The sequence below is a fragment of the Eptesicus fuscus genome, chromosome 5 (genome assembly GCF_027574615.1).
Source record: "Eptesicus fuscus isolate TK198812 chromosome 5, DD_ASM_mEF_20220401, whole genome shotgun sequence".
Taxonomy (NCBI): domain Eukaryota; kingdom Metazoa; phylum Chordata; class Mammalia; order Chiroptera; family Vespertilionidae; genus Eptesicus; species Eptesicus fuscus.
The window spans coordinates 10,342,072-10,362,460 of NC_072477.1; the positions used below are offsets into that span (position 1 = coordinate 10,342,072).

General features: G+C 42.8%; 1 protein-coding gene across 2 annotated transcripts in view; it reads left to right on the forward strand.

Annotated features, from left to right (window-relative positions):
* Positions 1-813: 813 nt before the first annotated feature.
* The window catches only part of NRDE2 (NRDE-2, necessary for RNA interference, domain containing), a 36,030-nt gene continuing 16,454 nt past the window's right edge, over positions 814-20,389 (forward strand). For both annotated transcript variants that reach the window (XM_008148419.3, XM_054715836.1), the window contains exons 1-6: positions 814-944; positions 9,070-9,178; positions 10,598-10,831; positions 14,057-14,200; positions 17,726-18,176; positions 19,012-19,417. In XM_008148419.3, coding sequence (XP_008146641.2) covers positions 881-944; positions 9,070-9,178; positions 10,598-10,831; positions 14,057-14,200; positions 17,726-18,176; positions 19,012-19,417 — 1,408 coding nt within the window. In that variant the 5' untranslated portion in view covers positions 814-880. The remainder of the gene's footprint in view (positions 945-9,069; positions 9,179-10,597; positions 10,832-14,056; positions 14,201-17,725; positions 18,177-19,011; positions 19,418-20,389) is intronic.

The window sequence follows — 20,389 nt, forward strand, 5'->3', positions numbered from 1 at the left end:
GGTCTTTTTACAGTTTGTCCAATCAGAATCATAATGAGGCCCTACACTGTATTGCATTTGGTCTCCAAAGTCTCTTCATCTATTGCAATCTTCTATCCCCTTGTGCCATTGATTTGTTGAAGAAACTGGGTTTTCTATAATTTCCCATACTCAGGATTTGGTTGTTTGAGTCTAGGTGGTATGATGTCTTTAAATTGTCTTTTTTTTTTTTAAATCCCCTATATTTCTAGCAGGCTTGATTAGTTTTTTGTTTGTTTGGTTAGTCAAGAATCCTTCATAGGTGGGTAAATATATTTTCTAACTAGCAAAGACTTGAACTTGTTAGGACCTTGCATTCTTCTTTGCTATTTCTAAGATATTTAACATGATAGAGTTATTGAAATTTGGATACACCCCACGGCTTTCCCTGGGACTTGCAATCATAACTCACATAATAAGCTAATTTTTAAGTGCTTTCCAGGAACCAGGCACAATGCTAATTAAGTACATTACTTATGTGCTCATTCAATTTTCTAAACTTTTTGCAGACAAGGAAACTAGAGCTAGAGAGTGTGATTAACTTAACCCGGTTAGTAAGTGACGGCGTGAGTTCAGGGGTGGATTGTAATCCCAACTTCCTAGCATTTCCCCGCTCTGAACAATTTCATCTCTCAATCTCCACCTTTTTAACGGTTCTCACGGAAACTTGCTGGTATCAAAATTACTGGGCGTGACCCTGCCCTGCCAGCCCCGCCCCTTTCCGCCCCTTTCCGCCCCGCCTGAGGGAGCGTCAGGAAAACCACACTTCCCAGAGTGCACCGCGACCACGAAGGCCTCACTACCGGCGTCCGCTCGCCGGGCGCCATTTACGTATCCGGGAACGGCGGTGCGGCCTGTCACCATGGCGCTGTTCCCGGCCTTTGCGGGCGTTAGTGAGGCTCCCGATAGCGGGAGCGCCAGGAAAGGTAAGCGCACGAAAGGGATGAAGAAGTCACTCGGCGGGCTTAACACGTAGTTTCTCCGCCCCCTTGCTTTGGATTTGTTGATCCACCTGTGTCCCAGAGTTCCCCGCGGCGCTGCAAAGCCTCCTGGGAAGGGCCCCTGGCCGAGTCCCGGCCTCTTTGGGGCGCGAGTCGTAGAGTGACGGGAGGAGAAAGACCCAGGAGGGACCCTGGAGCTGGGGCTTGGATGAAGTCATGCTTTCTCTGAGCCTCAGTTACTTCGCCTATAAAGTGGGGATAATGGTGCCCCACGTCTCAAGGAAACTCTTGGCGCAAATGCGGGGTGTTCTAATGCCCTCCCTCCTGTTTTACTCATTTCTGAAATGCTTGTTGGTTCACATCTTTAGGCCGAGAGCTAGGGGATTGGGACCCAAAGCCCAGTCAAGCAGTTTCTCTCTCGACAGGCACAGCTGCTGGGGGTGGAACTAACATTTATTTTTTTTGAGAGCCTACTGTGTGCCAGGTGAGGGCATAACGTGTTTCATGTAAGCCTTAATCGTCCCCAGGAGGTCTGCGTTGTAAAAATTGAGGCGCTGACAGGCGTACCTCCGAGATGTTGAGTTTGCTTCCAGACTACCCCGCAGTTAAGCGAGTTGTAATCTTGTTGGTGGAGGGTCTTCCATTTGTGAAAAAAAAATTCAACACCTGTGAAGCACATTAAAGGGAAGCTCAGTAATAGGAGGTATGCCTATAGTGAATTGTAACAAAGTAATTCTAAGTCATGCACTTAATGTGGCGGAGTCTAATTGTATCTGACACCTGCTTTACATACATATCCTCCCAGATGGCTCTTACATCTGTATTTTGGTAATGCTTACAATAATTGGAATTTCTTATATAATTAGTGTAATTTTGGTCATCCTTTACTGACTATAATCTCCATGTGGTCAGGACAGTGTCAGCTCACTGTCGCACACTTAGTCCCTAGCATAGGTCAAAAATAGAGCAGATGTTCACTAAATATTTGCTGAATGTAGAGAACAAGAGTAGGTGCTTAACAAAGAAATAGCAGTACCAGGCAGGATGTTATAGATGTCACTAGAGGCCTGATGCACGAAATTTGTGCACTTGGGGGGTCCCTCAGCCTGGCCTGTGCCCTCTCACAGTCGGGGCCCCCTGGCTTCTTAATGCCTGCCTGCAGTGGACACCGGAGAGGCTCCTGCCACCGCTGGTGTGCTCTCCAGCCTTGAGCCCGGCTTCCGGCTGAGCAGAGCTCCCCCTGTGGATCGCACTGACCACCAAGGGGCCGCTCCTGTGTTGAGCGTCTGCCCCCTGGTGGTCAGTGCGTGTCATAGTGACCCATCTTTCCTCAGTTTGGTCGATTTGCATATTAGGATTTTATTATATAGGATAGATCAGTGGTTGGCAAACTCGTTAGGCAACAGAGCAGCAAACCGCAGCTCATGAGCCGCAGTTTGCCGACCACTGGGATAGATGAACTATAGGAATAATGACTTCTCATGGGAGCTTCATATACGGCTTTATGTATAGGAGCTAACTTTAGAGGCGGGTCTTCAAGAGGTTTGGGTTTAGACAAATAGAGTTAGTGGAAGGGCATTCCAGGGCCTTCACAGGCATGCAGGAAGGGGAGCATGAGACCTGTGCAGAGAACTGCAGAGTCCAGTTTGTCTGGAAACATAGGAGGAGCCTTGGGAAATATGGTTGGGACTGGTGATGAGGGAAGGTAGTGACTTGAATAACAGGCCAAGGGCTTATCCTTTTGTTTTGGAAGCGTGACGTGGAAGGTTCATAAGGGGAGTGTTGCTCTTGTCTTTTATCTTAACCAGTACTTATGGGACATCTGGGTATCCTGCATGGATAATGTTTGTAATGTTTGTAAAAGTGTTGTTTGTAAAGTACTGTATTTTTAAAAATTTAAACAACGTTATTACTCAGTGAAATTAATTATAATTCTTTAATATTGTCTCATTGTCAGTCAATGTTCAGACTTCCCAGCTTGTCTCAAAAGTGGCCTTTTATAGTTGGTTGGTTTAAGTCGGGATCCAAAAAAGATGCAACGTTGCATTTTGTGGGTGTGTCTCTTTTAAATATAAAAGGTACCTTTTAAATATAAAGGTTTCTTTCCCCCCTCCGTTTTCCACTGCGGTTTATTTGTTGTGGAAACTGGACTGTTTGTCCCATACACATTTCCCACCAAATCCTCCTGATGTCATTTAATATGCTTCTCCCAGTGTTTCCTGTAAACTGGTAATTAGATCTAGAGAGTTAATTAGATTCAGGCATAATTTTCTTTTAGTTGAAAATAGCTCATTGGAGGTGCTCTGTACTTGGTATTGAATCAGATCAAGAAGATCTGCTGTCCAGTTTTCTCTCCCTTAGTGATGGGAAGATCCATCAGTGGGTTCCCGGACAACCGGGTTCATCCACTATATTTTTAAAATACAGTATTTTACAAACAGCACTTTACAGACATTACAACCATTATCCATGCAGGATACCGAAATGTCCAAGAAATACTGGCTAAGATAAATGACAAGAGCAACACTCCCCTTATAAACGTTCCACTGTCAGCCTTCACCTAATAATGTTTGCAGTCATTTATGATTATTGCTTAGATCTATTATTTTGTTGGGGTTACAAAATGGTTATTTTCTAATTTTAGCATTCCTCCCATATTTATTAGCTCATTTATTTTATAAAGAACTTTCCTCAACACTATTGGGACACCCTGAAGTATAGCATAAGCCGCTTCCTCTGCCTAGATGTTTCTTGGGAGCATATTTGCCTAAGTCCTTCTCATCCTTTAGGTCTTAACTGAGACGCTCTTCCAGGCAGCCTTCTCTGATCCATATCTAGTTTGGATGAGGGGACCTAAGTATGTGCTCTGATTATATGCTGAGTATTTTCTCTGTTTTGGCATTTGTTCCATTGCATGCAATGACTGCCAGTGTGTCAGCTCCCCAAGGGTCATGTTGGGTTTGTCTTACTGGTTTTGCATACCTAGAACAGTGCCTGGCTCTCAGTAAAAAAAAGTGCTAAATCAAAGAAAGAAACTCAGATTATTTTATTCAGTGTTGTTCAACTAATGAAGCCAGTATTTGAACACAGGTTCTTCTCACTCGAGAACTTGTGTTAGACACCACACTATGATATTAGAATGCTCTGGTTTTGGTTGTTTATACATTATCTTTGGGGTCTGGGTGTTTTCAAATTGTAGGTTTACTAGTACTTCGTGCAAGAGCTGACTTTGCTTAAGTTCTCTTTAATCACCATTTTAAAAAATATATATATATATTTTTTTATTGATTTCAGAGAGGGAGGGAGTGGAAGAGAGAGAGAGAGAGAAACATCAGTGATGAAAGAGAATCACTGATTGACTGCCTCCTGCACACCCCCCACCTGGGATCCAGCCCACAACCTGGGCATGCGCCCCTGATGGGAATCGAACCTGAGACCCATAAGTCCAGAGGCTGACGCTCTAGCCAAACCAGCCAGGGCTCAACATGTTGAAGTGTAGTTTTGAGCCACATTTTCTGATGCTTTTTGTAGGAATGTTTGTGCTGTCAGATTCTTTGTCACAAAGTAAGCGTTTTGATCAAAATGAAGAGCTTGGCTCATTCTTTTTAAAGTAACAACCCCATCCTTAATACATATGCTAATTTATTGATGCAATGAGCCCTAGAAATGTCTTTTGAATTACCATCCCTGGAGGTGTGGCTTTCACCTGAGTTCACTTAAACAACTAGTCATCAGTGCTATTTGGTTATAATAGAATGGGGAATGGGTATAGAATTGGATACTTTATCCAGTTGTGATTCAGAATTTATGATGAGTATAAGGTTATGATTAAGTATAAGCACTATAGGAGCAGCGGCCTGGCCTATCTTGTTCACCACTGTACCCCCCAAAGCCTAGAACGGTGCCTGGCACGTAGTAAGTATTCTATACCCTATTCTTTATTAAATCTCTATTTACAGTGAGGTCTAGAAGAATTATAATAGTTGTACTTTATACCTACCTAATGGCACACTTTTGAAAATCTCTTCCATTTGTTCAGTAAATTAGGTGCTGGGATACAAAGATGCAAAGATATGGTTCAGATCTTCATTCATTCAATTATGGGACAAATATTTATGAGTCCATTTACTTTGTGCTTGGAGTTGGGACTACAGGAGTGAGTGGTCATGGCTTCTGCCCTCATGTTGCTTTTAGTTTGGGAAGAAAGGAGTTGGAGGAAGAAGCGGGAAAAGCTGGAAACCATTTGGTGTATTTGTTTGGCTGGCAAAATATTTTTGTTTTGTCTTTTTCTTCTTTCTATTGTCATTCCCTGTAGTGTCACAGTAATTGTTACGGACCGGGTCCCTGTAGGGATTTGAGTTGTTGACCTTTGGTTTAGAACAAGCATGTCAAACTCAAAGGCTGACACGGGACAGATAAACAAGGTTTAAGTTTATGTGGGCCGCAAAAAACAAAAGCTTCAATTTTCATGGAATGTAGGTTTATTTCGATAGAGACATGCTGAATACAAAGGGCTGAAATAAATGAGTAATCGTTAAAATAAAATAATAGAACATTTTAATAAAAATTAATATTTTTTCTTGAACATTAACTTACCATACACTGAATAACTGCACAAATTAATAAACGTAATGCAAATAAACCTATATTTCTTGTTCTCCAAAAACAAAATACTTCCTGTTGCGTACACCAAACAAGTCAGTCTAAGACCAATGATGTGGCAATCGGTTGCTAAAATATTCGCTGCTAGTATTAATTCAAGGGGTCTCTTTTTAGATCTTTTTTTTTTTTTTTAACATATTTTATTGATTTTTTACAGAGAGGAAGGGAGAGGGACAGAGAGCCAGAAACATTGATGAGAGAAACATCGACCAGCTGCCTCCTGCACACCCCCTACTGGTGATGTGCCCGCAACCAACGTACATGCCCTTGACCAGAATCGAACCCGGGACCTTTCAGTCTGCAGACCGACGCTCTATCCACTGAGCCAAACCGGTTTCGGCCGCTGCTAGTATTAGTGGAGAGAAATGGTGCGCCTGTGCGGAAGGCGCGGAAGGGAAATGAATGCAACACGATTCTAGTAACAGTCATTAGCAAACATTGTAGTTCGTTATTAATAATTATGTATAATAGGATGTTGTAAAAATTAAGTTACGAAATTTTTATTAAAACGTTTCTTACATACCGTTATATTGGCTGGGTTGCAAAAATATTCGTTGTGGGCCGCATGCGGCCCGTTTGACATGCTTGGTTTACAGACAAAAGATCATTTGAAAGAAAGGTCACACAGAGGGCCAGTGATTATTTGAGTTCAAAACCCAAGAGTATTTAGTTCTTTATACTCTCTCTCTCCCCACTCTCCCCCCACCCCCATGATCCAATATGCCTTAATTGCACCCTTAAAAACTCCTCTTGTACCTTGTGAAGGACTTTGGAGAGGCACACACTGTTTTTGACATTGTATTTATTTACCTTTCCTCCAGCTGTTGTCACCATCTAGAATCTTCATGTAAAAACACACTGGAATTGTTCGAGAGCACCTCTCCTTGCATGTTGTTTGCTATATCTCTCCCGCTTTTCTTTTCCTCTGTTCACTATAGAATCCAGTTGTTGTGGAAATAATTGTCATCTCAGCGAGCAGCAGGAACTGTTTTCACGTGCCTCTTGCCAGGAATTAGGCCCAAGGGAAGGGAACCAACCTCAGAAGGAAAAAGGAGACAGTAGAAAAAAGATTGTGTGAAGGGTTGTTTAGCACTTACTGGGTATGACTTTACAAAGTACTTACTCCCTTTGAGCCTTAGTTTCCGTTGCTATATAATAGTGATCATAATCCCATAGAGGATTAACAGCTAAGGATGTAAAGTGCTTACCCTGGTGCTTGGCCTACTGTAGGCACTTACTTAGAATCCTCTCTTCTTTCCCCTTTTCCTGTGCTTTTTAACGTACCTCTCCTCCTTAGGAATTTTCCTTCCTCCCTTTCCTGTTTTTCACAAACATCTATTAAACTCCTACTACTGTATGCCAGGCACTGGGTCCAGTGCTGGGGTATAGCAGTGAAGAAAACGAAGTACCTGTCACCAGGGACTAGAACACAAAATATATAAAGAACTCTTATAACTCAATAATAAAAATAATTAAGAAATGGGCAAAGGGTTTGAATAGCTATTTCTAGTCCAGTATGAATGGCAATGAACACATGAAAAGTTGCTCAATATCAGTAATCATCAGGGAAATGGAAATCAAAGCTATAATGAGAAAACACATCACACCACTCAGACAAGTATAATATAAAAGGTAGACAGTAGCAAGTTGGCAAGGATGTGGAGAAATTGGAATCCTCATACATTGTTAGTGGGAATATAAAATGGTGCAGCCAGTTTGGAAAACAGCTTGGCAGTTCCTCATAATGCCAAGCATGAGTTACCTAGCAATTCTGCTCCTAGACATCAAACCAGGAGAAATGAAAACATACGTCCACATAAAAACCTGCACATGAATATTTATGGCAGCGTTATTCATCATAGCCCCAAAGTGGAAACAACCCAAGTGTCCATTAACTGATGAATAGGTAAAATGTGGTATAATCCATAAAATGTTATTTGGCAATAAAAAGGAATAAAGTAGTGGTACATGCTATAGCATGGATGAATCTTGAAAACATGTCAAGTTAGAGAAGCCAGTTACAAAAGACCGTGTGTTGTATGATCTTGTTTATATTAAAAGTCCAAAATAGGCAAGTATGTAGAGAGAAATGATAAGTGGTTACCTAGGACTGGAATTGGGGTGGGAGAGTAGGAGGTGGGCGGTGGAGAGTGACTGTTAACAGGTATGGGGTTTCTTTTGGGATGATGAAAATGTCCTAAATTAATTTTATACCATATTCTAAATCCCACTGAATTGTACACTTTATATGATTAAAACTTATGGTATATAAATAATATGCCAGTACAACTGTTAAAAAATCTAATTACCCTCTTCTATTTTAACTGCACCCATCTTCTCAGCCTATGAATATTCCCTGACCACCCATCATCCTAAAACAAAGTAGGACAAATAGAAGCCCCTCCTTGGGCCCCCTTCCTTCTCCCGACCTATGATTTTTTTTACTTTCCTTCATAGTTGAGACACCTAAAAGTTAGAAAATAAGTAAGTTATAAATAGTTCATTGTAGAAGAGTTAGAAATTAATGGATAAGCGGAAAAATTGTTTCAGACATTTAATCTATTATTAATAAATAATCATTGTTACTACTTATTTATTTTTATTTGTTGATTTTACAGAAAGGAAGGGAGAGAAGGAGAGAGAAACATCAATCGGTTGGCTGCCTCCTACAATGGCCCTACTGGGAATTGAACTCGCCACTTTTTGGTGCATGGAATGACACTCCAACCAACTGAGCCACGCTGGCCAGGGCAGTCATTGTTAGTAGTTTACATAATTTTAACTTTAGTGAGAAAAATTGACACCTTGTGTGTGTGTGTGTTTAAATCTTCACCTGATCAGTTGCCTCTCATATGTACCCTGGCTGGGGATCAAACCCACAACTTTTTGGTGTATGGGATGGATGATACTCCAGCCAACTGAGCCACCCTTGTGTTTTTATTTTCAGAGGAGTGTTTGTTATAAGGACAGGTTTATGTTAACTGAGATAGAACATTAGCTATTCTTTTAAAGAAAATACCTTACTCTTTTGTGATAATGGTAAGCATGGCAGGCTTTTATGCATGACTTGATTTTTTAACTTTTTGGAATTGCCTGGATCAAATTTGAGGTCATTGAAAACGAATGCTGACGAAGCCTTCGTGCTCAGGAGGGTGGAGGGAATGCATAAAGCCTGGTTGCCTTTTAGGCCACACTTGTTACATGGCTTTTGCTTAATCCACAGCCTCGTATCACAGAGGATTTCAGTCTGAAATATTTTAGAGTGTGTCAAAGCCCCATGCCCCGTGAAATAAAAATTTCATGGATTACCTTCAGCCTCTGTGGACTATTCTGAATGTCTGGCTGACATTGGCTGTGAAGGAGGATGCCAGCTGGTCAGATGGATTTCCTGCTGTAGAAATCATACTGAGCTCGTTTCATTGGTCTTTTCTCTCTTTTGCATGTGCAGAATTAGATTGGCTGAGCAACCCAAGCTTTTGTGTTGAAACCGTCCCAACTCTGAGCCAACAAACTGAAGAGGCCGCAGCTCTTGTTTCTGAAGGGTCACCGCTGACGAGGTAGTGCTTTGGTAGATGGAGTTTGAGGCTTTGTCGGTGACACTGTGGCTTAGCCTGAATGAGCCTCCTTAGAAAGCCCTGTGATAGAAGAGCTAAGTAAAACTCTCACTTAAAGTAATGAGGTGACCTTTGACTATTTTCCCTTACCTCACTCTTATTCCTTTCCCCCCTTTGCATTGCAGTGGCAACTGCGTGACACAGTTACTGCCAGTAATTAGCCCATGAGGGAAATGGCATCACTGGGATTCTTATTTACCAACCTTATTAGTAACCTTTAGAATATTTGATAAACATAGAATTCAGCTATTTCTTTAGTTGCGTTTTCAACATTTTTGTAAAAATAGAAGGAGCTTGCGTAATATAATGTGGGGAAGGGGGAAATTTTTCCTTTCTCTCCTCTGGTTCTTTTTGGCTGGCAAAATAATATTTCAACAGGAGGTAGATTGACAAGAGAAAATAGAATTTAATATCGTGTGCATGGGAACCCCACATACGGGAGAGGAAATAGACCCCGCCTGCATGGGAGGTTCAGAGATAGAAAGGGAGATTGAGTGTATAAGACCTCCTGAATGAGGGGTGAGGGGAGGTGCCTTCAGAAGGTCATTGCAGAATAAGAGCAGACCTTCAGTAAAATAGAAGTTTCCTGCCCTATAGGCAGCTCAGAAGAAGCTATGACAATCTCTTATGGGCAAGGGTCTCTAATTTAAGTTCTTCTAGGTAGTTAAGGAAGGGGGGAGGGAGGAGAAGTTTCTCTTGAGCCTGAAGCTAAAACTGCCTTTAGCTCAAAGCAATCTGCATATCACCGAGGCACTTCTTGGGGGTAGCTCGTTCTAGACTCCACAACAGCATAGCAAAAATCTCATGAAAACTTTGGGGAAAGCAAAATGGTACACATCTCTACCCAGCTTTGAAAGAATATTGTTGTAGATCATTGAATTGAGAAATGAGCTCACTCTGCCGCCAATATAGACTAGATGGTCCATTAATATGATGAATCCCCGGAAGCCATGTTCTCCCAAAGCGGAAGAAGCCTTTGGAAGTTGAGAGTAGTTGACACATGAGAAGGAGTTGTTTGTAGATATTTCAGTAATGATGAAGAAAATAAACCTTTTCTAATGTTGCTTTTAAAAATACTATATTTTATAAAATAACTGGTAGATTACTTTCATTTAAAAATGTATAGATATCAAAGTATAGCTTCAGAGGCTATTAGAATTTCATTACCTGGTTTTATTGTAGATCCAACTTTTATTTTAAGGTGAGTTGTGATCCAGGAAGACATTTTATAATATATGGGCAAATAGTAAGTCTGTGTGAGCACTTTTAGAATGTCCTTTTATATATTTGTTTGATTTCTTATTTACATATTATTTTCCCTCATCCTCTTCTAAAAAGTCTAATGTGGATTTTCCCAAACAGGAGTCCCCCGAAATCAGAGCTGTCAGATGAAAGTGACTCGAACAGAAACCTCCGACAAGCAAGCAGGAAAAAGAAGAAAGAGAAAAGGAAGAAAAGGAAGCATCAGCACCACAAGAAAACCAAGAGGAAACGCGGGCAGTCAGGTAGCAGTGGGTCTGAGCCAGACACTGACTCTGAAAAGGACAAATCCCCCAGAGGCCTCAGAGGCGGTAACAGAGGACCGGAGACACTGAGGTAGGTGTCCTGCTCTCAACACCTGCGATCTTCTAAATCTTTAATTTTTCTCCCCCGATTGCTGCCATAACTTAAGCAGCTAAATGATTATTTAACTCGACTCAGTCAAACAAAGTCAATAAATATCTCAACAAAGCTGGGGAAAAAATAGAGTTCTACCACCTTGTCAACATAAAGAAAATTTTGTAACAAATTAGGGCCATGATTTTATTTGAGAAATGTTAAGCACAGTAATGATTATGTAAAAATCTGATTTAGACAAAAAAAAAATCCACACGGTGGGCGTCTGGGCTAGTTCACGTGAAGGGGCCGTTGGCCTCCACATTTATCAAGAATAAGAGAAACGTCTTCTCATTGTGATGTACCTTCCTTTTAGTCACTTTCACCCCTCTGTGCACCCTCCTCTCACACTTTTTGGTTAGGGTTAATTATAGCCCTTAAAATAATAGTTGCTTTTGTTCTTATTTCACATTTTTTAGAACCACCGAGTTGGAGGTGTAAGCTAGCGCATGACCACAGTATTTCCTCTCCTTAGGGCTTCATTGCTGCGCCTTCTGGGCTGCTGTCTACCTCGCGGGCATTGTTCAAGTCCTTCTGCAGAACGGTCACAGCGTAGGTCCTCACTGTCGCTGTTCCTCTCTGCTTAGTCTAACATCCCCCTTCATGGGGAGGCCCTTTGCCCAGAGGTGGGACAGTGAGTATGTGGTGAAAATACTTGAATTATTCCCTATTTAACTTTTTTTTTCTTTGTTCATACGGTTGAGAAGAGAGAAAAGTTAAGCACCTGTCCACGGCATACTAAAAGTTTAGTGCTATAAGATTTTTGCGATTCTTGCGGGGTTATTTGCTTTTGTTGTGTGCTTAGACGTCCCATTGATGCCAGTGAGAACTCTGTGTGGAGCAGGTTTGGAACGTGGCCTGTAGAGTTTCCATTGGAGAGGCGGACGCCGCAGTCTTCCAGGACCCTTCTGTTGTCTGATGAGAGTTGGAGGACATGTCTGATGAGAGTTGGAGGACATGCCGGCCCCTGGCTCAGAGTACCCAGGTGTATTTAGCCCTCCGCATGTTTCAGGTGCTCTGCCTGTAACCCAAACTTGCTCTAGGAGGATAAATAAAGGGGTCAAGCAAAAAGGTCTGAATTTATGTGGGCAGGAGCCATGCCCCCCTGCTGACCATTGTACCTCCCAGCCTTGGCCCAGGGCTTGATCCAGAGTAATACAGACACCGAATACATTTTTGTTATGTGAATGAGTGAGTGTATTATTGATATTCTTGCTTTTTTGGCATGTCTTCAAAGAAAAGTATGTTAATCATTGTAGCTTCTGAAAATTCACTGTTAGCTCTGAGGCAAAAAAGCTCCAAAGGATTTCCTGAACACACACAGGAACCACCATTCGAACTTTTTTTTTTTAAATATGTTTTATTGATTTTTTTTTTTTTTTTTTTTTTTTACAAAGAGGAAGAGAGGGATAGAGAGTTAGAAACATCGATGAGAGAGACATCGATCAGCTGCCTCCTGCACACCCTCTACTGGGGATGTGCCCGCAACCAAGGTACATGCCCTTGACTGGAATCGAACCCGGGACCCTTCAGTTCGCAGGCCGACGCTCTATCCACTGAGCCAAACCAGTCAGGGCCACCATTCGAACTTGAAAGATGGTTGTTTTCAGCCTGTGCTTAACCACGGCAGCAGCGATCTTTGCAACTTCCTGATAGTTTTATGACCCGGACAGCATTTTTAAATTTGTTGATGTTTTGCAGAACATCCCCAATAAGACAAAAATAAAATGTTCTTGTCCTTCTGTTTTACTTCCTTAGTATTAATGTCTGCAGTCTCACTGTGGGACGGTGACCTGGGAGAATTGTTTGCTCCCATATTGATTAGTGAGTTCTGCGTCTTAGTAAAGTGGATTCATGGCGGGAAATACACCATGTGGGTCTCCAGATCAAGGGCCGATTTCCCCAGAGGCTATAGCTTCGAATTGACCTTTGTTTCCTAGGATGACTTCTTCTTCACCTTCAGGTGGAGGCAGATTCCTCCCTCTGTGCAGCCCAGACCACATCCTACTTCCTGACCTGAATACTCAACGGGGGAGGCATAAGGGCTTGTTTACTCCCCAGGGATGGTCTGCTGCTGGCCCTTCCTTTTATTTTTTGTTTAACTCCCAGTTGGCTTTCTCTTTCTTTCTGGAATGCATCCGTCTCTTTCCCTCCCTTTACCTGACCCTTAAGGTTTTCATTGACAGAAACCCCTCCACAGTGTTACCATTACCCTGTTAACAGGAGACACGTCATTTAACAGATATTTATTGAATTGCTACTTTGTGTCCCTAAAATACCATTCTCTTGTATTCCTGGCCAAGAATGATTTAGAAGCCTCCAGAATCTTCATTTCTATCGGGGAGAGCTAAAAAGCAGATGGGACAACAGTTAATGGCTGTTGCGACCTTTGGCAGCATCTGTCAGCAGCATTATGCACTGATTTTCTTCACAGGAGGAAAGGTGTTAGATGCCAGAAAATCCTCCCCAGTGTGTATTCCCCTCTCACTGGGCTCCTAGGGAAGTGGCTCCATTCGTATCTGAGCTGAAAGGCTGCCAGCTCACAGATTGGTTCAGAGGGATAAATCAGGGTCTTGGCTTACAGCGGGCGCTCTCTGCCCTTCGTGTAGGAGGTCCGTCCACGCAGGCAGAGCCGTGCACAGAGCCCAGGCCAGGAAAGCGCGACTTAGACTTATCCCAAGTGACATCTGAGGCGGAACTATTCACAACTGTGGCCTTTGTTGTTGTCCTTGTTGAGTTGGGGGTTGGAATAAATAACCTGAGCACTTTCAAATAAGGGGAAGTAAGAGCAGCCCACCTTCTTTTCTTTTCTTTTTTTTAAAGAAAATCGCTTGTTTATGAATATATTTGACATTCAGGTTACAGTAGTTTAAATGGAATACTTGGAAAAGAGCACCCCCATATCCCTCAGGTTAATTTCTGAGCGATTGTTTTCTGGTGAAGTGCCACGTGGTGTGGACAGGTTTTGCTTTCTATTTTAAACCTGTGTTTGTAGCAGGCGTCCTCTTCTCGTCTGTTTGGCATGTACGCATTTTGGGTACCTCGTTCCCTTGATGCTGTGTGGAGTTTGAAACGTGTAACTTCCATGTTGCTGCAAATGTGAAATGTTAACTGGAAGGTTAAGTGCCTCTCCCTTTCTCTCCTTCACCTTCCCTTGTCCCACAGCCAAGAAAATGCTGCTGCTGCTGGGCCCCGCTGTGTTTGGCTTGAGGACATCCAGGCTCTGACAGGAGAAACCTTCAGAACAGATAAGAAACCAGATCCTGCAAACTGGGAGTACAAGTCTCTCTACCGAGGAGATATAGCAAGGTACCCATCCTATCTTCCCCTGATTTTCTCTGGTGGGAAGTAACATCTCTCTCCTGAACTCTCTCAGAGCTGTCTCTGGCTGGCTGGCCTCACCCATCCTCTTGTAGATTCTGTTGGGTTTTTACCCATTGCTAAGTTCTTTAGGCGTATCTTATCTTACATTCTAAAATGAAAACTTAAACCTTGAGATCAGGACCCAGGTCGGATTAACCTTATTTATCCATGGTGCTTGGGGAACAGTGCCTGGCATAATAGGTGTTCAGTAAGTATTTGTTGCATGAATGAATCTAAAAATACCGTGAAATAATTATGATGTTCTGTCTGGAAACCATTTGATCTAATCTATATGCCATTTTAAAAAGTTGCAAAAGCCTTTTATTTATCCCCCCCTATTTAAAAAATTACATTAAATGGTAATGACTTTTTCAAAATGTTTTCAGCTTACATCACTAGATAATCATAAAACTAGGTGATGGTATTTGCTTCAGTAATGAGTTTAAGCTTTTCTCCTCTAATCTGTTAATAAAAAATATTTGAATACTTATTAAACCCTTTAGGTATTTAGTGCTTTGTGATACACTGTTGGGAACATAAAGAACAATAATACACAATCTCTGTCCCCAAACAGCTCACAGGTAATCAAAAGTGAAGGTAGAGAATCATGGGATATAAGGCCAAGAGGTCCTGTCCAGTTATTAAGATTCTGTGATAAATGATAAATTGGCTACAACCTAAATGTCCACAGTAGGGAAATGGTTAAACTATGGCATATGCCCAAATGGACCAGCTTGAAGCCAATAAAAATTACATATTTTAAGACTAATGGTGTGGGAAAATACTTAAAAAATAGGCAGAAAAGTCTGAAGCTATATAACTATTTTAATATGGGTTGTGTGTATATACGTGTAAATCTATACATACCCACATATCTGAAAGAAGATGCTTAAAAATATGGACCAGTAATATTATTTTTTCACCTTCATCATTTTCATCTAATTTGTTATGAAATGCAGCTGTTAAAATTAGTTTTACAAAATGCAGTTTTAAATTCAGAAAACTCAGTAAACTTGTTTTAGATATATGAATTTCTAAAATATTCATTTTTAGTGAAAATAAAATAGTAACGAAGGAGAACAAAACTAGTTTTTTACTTTAAATTTGTTCCTTGGGGAATGATAGGCTTATTTAGAGCAATTGTAGCATTATTTTATCTCCTCACCCTGTTGCTAAAGTTGTTTTTAACTCATAAATGGGACGGAGAGAGGTAATCTGGAGATAATCTAGGCGAAGCTGGGAGAGAGGATGAAGAGAGGGTTTGAGAGAGCTCGTACGTATGTGTGAGACACGCTTCCCCCAAAGTGGACTCACTGCACCTGGGCAGCGAGGGAGCAGAGGCAAGCAGAGAGCTTCTCGGGTACCTGATGGCCGTGGGAAGCCAACGAGGTGCTGGCTCAGCCACAGGGGGTCGGGGCCGAGCTCCCGGGAGTTGGGAGTTACAGAAGATGGCAGCGGGTCTCCTGCCTTTTCTCCCCTTGGCACTTTATTATGAAAATGTAAAAAAATACAGCGTAAGTTGGAAGGATTTTACAATGAACATTCATATACCTGCCCCCTACACTCTACCATCCTATATAATAAAAGACTACTATGCAAATTGTCCCCTTGGGAGTTCGAGCGGGAGACCAGGAGTTTGGTCGCTTGCTATGATGTGCACTGACTACCAGGGAGCGGTGTGGAACATGGCGGGTGACCAGTGGTGGTGGGGCACTGAGGGAGCGAGAGTGGCTGAATGGGCTGTGAGGGAAGGAGGTGGGGAGGTGGGGAACCTCATCAGCCCTGATTGCCAGGCAGGCCTAGGGACCCTACCTGTGCACAAATTTCATGCACCGGGCCTCTAGTTTTATTATATTTGCCTTATATATCTGTCCATTCATCTATCAACCCATATTAGTTTTTGATGCAGTTCAAAGTAAATTGCCAACATCAATATACTACCCCTAAATACTTCAGCATGGATATCATTAGTCTAAGATTTGTTTCATTTTTTTTTCTTTTGATTTAAAATTTACATATATTGTAATACACAGATCTTCATTTGCTGAGTGTGACAGAGGGATGCACCTGGATTACCCAGACCTCTGTGAAAATGGAGAATACACTGTGACCCCAGAAAGTTTCCTCATGCTCCTTCCCAGTCAGTCTACACCCCACCTCCCCCGAGGCCATCACTGTTCTAATTGTTTCTCATCATCAGTCAGCTTGGTCTCTTCTAGAATTTCATGTTCAATGGAATCAGATAGTGTGTACTCCTTTGTGTCTGGCTCCTTTCACGCAGCGAAATGGTTTTGAGCTTCATCCGTGTTGTGGCATTTACCACCATTGGTTTCTTCATTCTTCAGTTGGCAGTCACCTGGACTCCCTCCAGTATTTGGCTGTTGTGAATAAAGCTTATGAGAAGATTTGTGCCCAAGTATTTGTGTAGACATGTGGTTTCCTTTTTCTTGGGTAAATACCTAGGAATAGAATTACTGGGTCATAGGGTAGGTCTATACTTAGTTTTCCAAAGAAACTGCCAGACCTTTTCCCAAAGTGCTTGTACCAGTGTGTATGCCCTTCGACAGCATATGGGGGTCCTGGTTACCCTGCAGATTACTCACCAACATTTGGTATTGTCAGTCTTTTTAATTTTGGCTGTTTTGATGGGTATGTGGCATATCTCTGTGGTTTTAATTTGCATTTCTTTGATGACTCATGATGTCCAACACTTTTTTCATGTGCTTATTGGCCGTTCATGTCTTCTTTTATGACTTCTGTTCAGATCTTTTGCCCATTTTTAAATTGGGTTGTTTATATAACATGTATACAGAGAAGTGCACAGTTTTCCTGAGCTTTTGTGCAGCTAGTCGGTAGTCATGTGTTCCTAACTCTGGGGACGCCTACACGTTCCATAAAAGCGTTTCAGAACCCAGCCTCTTTTCCTCTCGGGTAGAAAATAGCCAGATGTAATTTTATTTGACACACTTAGTTTCAGGATTAAAAAAGAATCTTAGACCTATATGTTATCTTTTTAAGTAGGGACACAGGACCATACTGAGGGAAAGGAGACAGATGACTTGGTGTCACCTGAGGTCTCAGTGTCCTTATTTAGGAAGAGTGTAGAGGAGGGGATGATGGCTCCTGCCTTGCCTGTCGCCTGTGATTGTGATCAAACGACGTAATGTAGGTGACAGGACTCGAACTACAAAGCTCCAGGAAAGTGTAAATTACCAACATCCAGGAGGCAGGCATGATCTTAAACTCATGAGACCTTAACGAAGACTTGAAGTGTTAGAGGAATAAGTTAAATGGACAGAAAAAGTTCATTGCTAATCCTATTTTCCTCAATAGAGACAGTTTGAAGGTAAGGTGAATTTAAATATATGCATTTAACCTGCATAACAAGAGTTTTAAGTGTGATGAGCCTTCACCCATTCAGAGCTAGTGCACATATTTCCTCAATAACTTTCTCTCCTTTTCAAACTGAAGATACAAGAGGAAAGGAGACTCCTGCCTTGGCATTAACCCTAAGAAGCAGTGCATATCCTGGGAGGGGGCTCCCACGGGAAAGAAGCGTGCGCACCAGCATGTAGAGCGCTATTTCACGAAGAAGAACGTGGGGTTGATGAGCACCGACGGAGTTGCCGTTAGCAGTAAAACGGACCCTCCCTCGTCTGCACCCATCTCCTTTATCCCAGTGAAGGACTCGGACGATGTGGTTCCTCCTGTTACAACCTGGTTGAACCCTCTGGGGATTTATGATCAATCCACCACCCAGTGGTTACAAGGACAAGGTCCTGCAGAGCAGGAATCCAAGCAGCCGGACTCACAGCCAGACCGTGAGAACGCGCTGCTCAAGGCCAGGGTGGAGGAGTTTAACAGGAGGGTGCGTGAGAATCCTCGGGATACTCAGCTGTGGATGGCGTTCGTTGCTTTTCAGGTAAGCATCCCTGTCCCACCTCTCCTACCTCACGTAGCATGGCAGTCCTCATTCTGGCAAAGCGATGTGCTTGGTGAGCTCCCAGGAGGAGCCCAGGCTCTGGGCATGTAAAGATGATTAGACTGTAGCCCTTGCCCTGAGCTTGCCCAGAGTGCAGGGAGAAGACTGGCGTGTGAAGAGCCGTGCATCTGGGGAGATGAATGCCTTAATGTGTAATTTGGGGATGGAATGAGGGAGTGACTTGCCATAGAGAGTAAGAAAGGGTTTCCAAGAGAAGGTGAAGTCTGAGCAGAATCTTGGAAGAGGACGGGATGCTCACCAGGAGGGGGGGCCTTGGGGAAGTCCAGACAGACCCTGCGGAGAGCGCAGAATGTGGAAGAGTAGGGCTGCTTGTTGAGTTACCTCGTTAGGGCTACGTGCGCCCTTTCTAAAATACACGGGTTGTCTTAGTTCCACTTACGTTTTTTTGAACAACTTATACAATTATATTTTGTCCCTCATTTGACTGTTTTAATGGTCAAATTGATTCCAGAAAAGGTTTTCAAGGCATTGCATGCTAGTTATTGATACATAAATCTAAGTTTTAAATGACAATAGGCAGGCCAGTCAAGTGAAATAAATACAAGATCAGTATACTAGGTGGCACAAGGACCCAAGGAACTGAGCTGCCATTAGAAGAAATTGTGATAAACTAGTGGTTATCAACAAAGTCCAAATAGCAGTTCATTTTGAGAGATGAGGAACCCTCTGGGGCTTGTAAGCAGCTGCCTGAGCAGCTGGGATCCGGAGGATGCGGTTCCCTGTGCATGTGTAAATGGGTGTTTTTGTTGTTGAGGACGAGGTCATGAGAAGCCCTGGCCTGTATGCCATCGAGGAAGGCGAGCAGGAGAAGCGGAAGAGGTCCCTGAAGCTCATCCTGGAGAAGAAGCTGGCCATTCTGGAGCGGGCCATCGACAGCAACCCGAGCAGCGTGGACCTGAAGCTCGCCAAGCTGAAGCTCTGCACGGAGTTCTGGGAGCCGTCCACGCTGGTCAAAGAGTGGCAGAAACTGATATTCCTACACCCCAACAATACAGCCCTTTGGCAGAAATACCTTTTGTTTTGCCAGAGCCAGTTCAGCACCTTTTCAATATCAAAAATTCACAGCCTTTATGGGAAATGCTTGAGTACATTGTCTGCTGTGAAGGACGGCAGCATCTTATCTCACCCTGAGCTGCCTGGCACCGAAGAGGCCATGTTTGGTAAGGACACAGTGACCAGATCCATTGACGTGGGAGGAATGGTGCTGCCTTTTTTATTTTTTAATTAAAGGAGAGAGAGAGCGAGAGAGAGAGAGAAACATCAGTGATGAGAGAATCATTGATCGGCTGCCTCCTGCATGCCCCCTACTGGGGATTGAGCCCACAACCTGAGCAGGTGCCCTGGCTGGGAATTGAACTGTGACCTCCTGGTTCATGGGTCAGTGCTCAACCACTGAGCCACACCTGCTGGGCAGGGAATAATGCTTTTGACTTTAATTGAAAATGAAAATTTATTTTGATTTATTTTAGAAGAGTCTAAGTTGATAAACCTTATTGAAAAATTGATTAATCAAGAAAAAAACTATTATGACTCCTTTTGACCATGATGGGTTCTTCCCCTCCAGCTTCTTAGTGTTGGGGCGGTAGAGACAGTAGAGTTAGGAAAGTATGCCTGGCCTAGAAGTTCCAGCTTCTCTGGTTACTAACCAGGGAGGCACAGTCAACACTCATCACCACTTTGGCTGCTAACGGTCTGGTCTGTTGAGGTACCTGTGCTGCCCATCACCCCCAGTCCTAGGGTTTCGGGCAGTAATGCTTGTGGGATGCCCTCACTGACTGGAAATCTTTGCACAGGGATAGAGGTTACTGGTATTATATGGTTAGCATTTTTGGTGTGTGCCAAAGGAGCCTAGAATATAAATTTGTCCAGTAGTGAGATATCAGAGGCAGCATGGTATGCAGGAGCTAGAGAATGTCGCTCTTGACTTGAATCCTGGGTTTGCCCTTCAGTGGTTCTGGTATGACCTTGGATAAATTCCTTAACCTGTTTAAGCTCCTGTTTCTCCCTCAGCAACAATTGTATGCTACTTGCTTTACAGTGTTACATGGTGAAAATATATGGTGAGTCTAGCTCAGTGTCTGGCACACCGCCGGCAGTTAGTGGGTCAAAACCCTGCTATTGCAATGAACTCC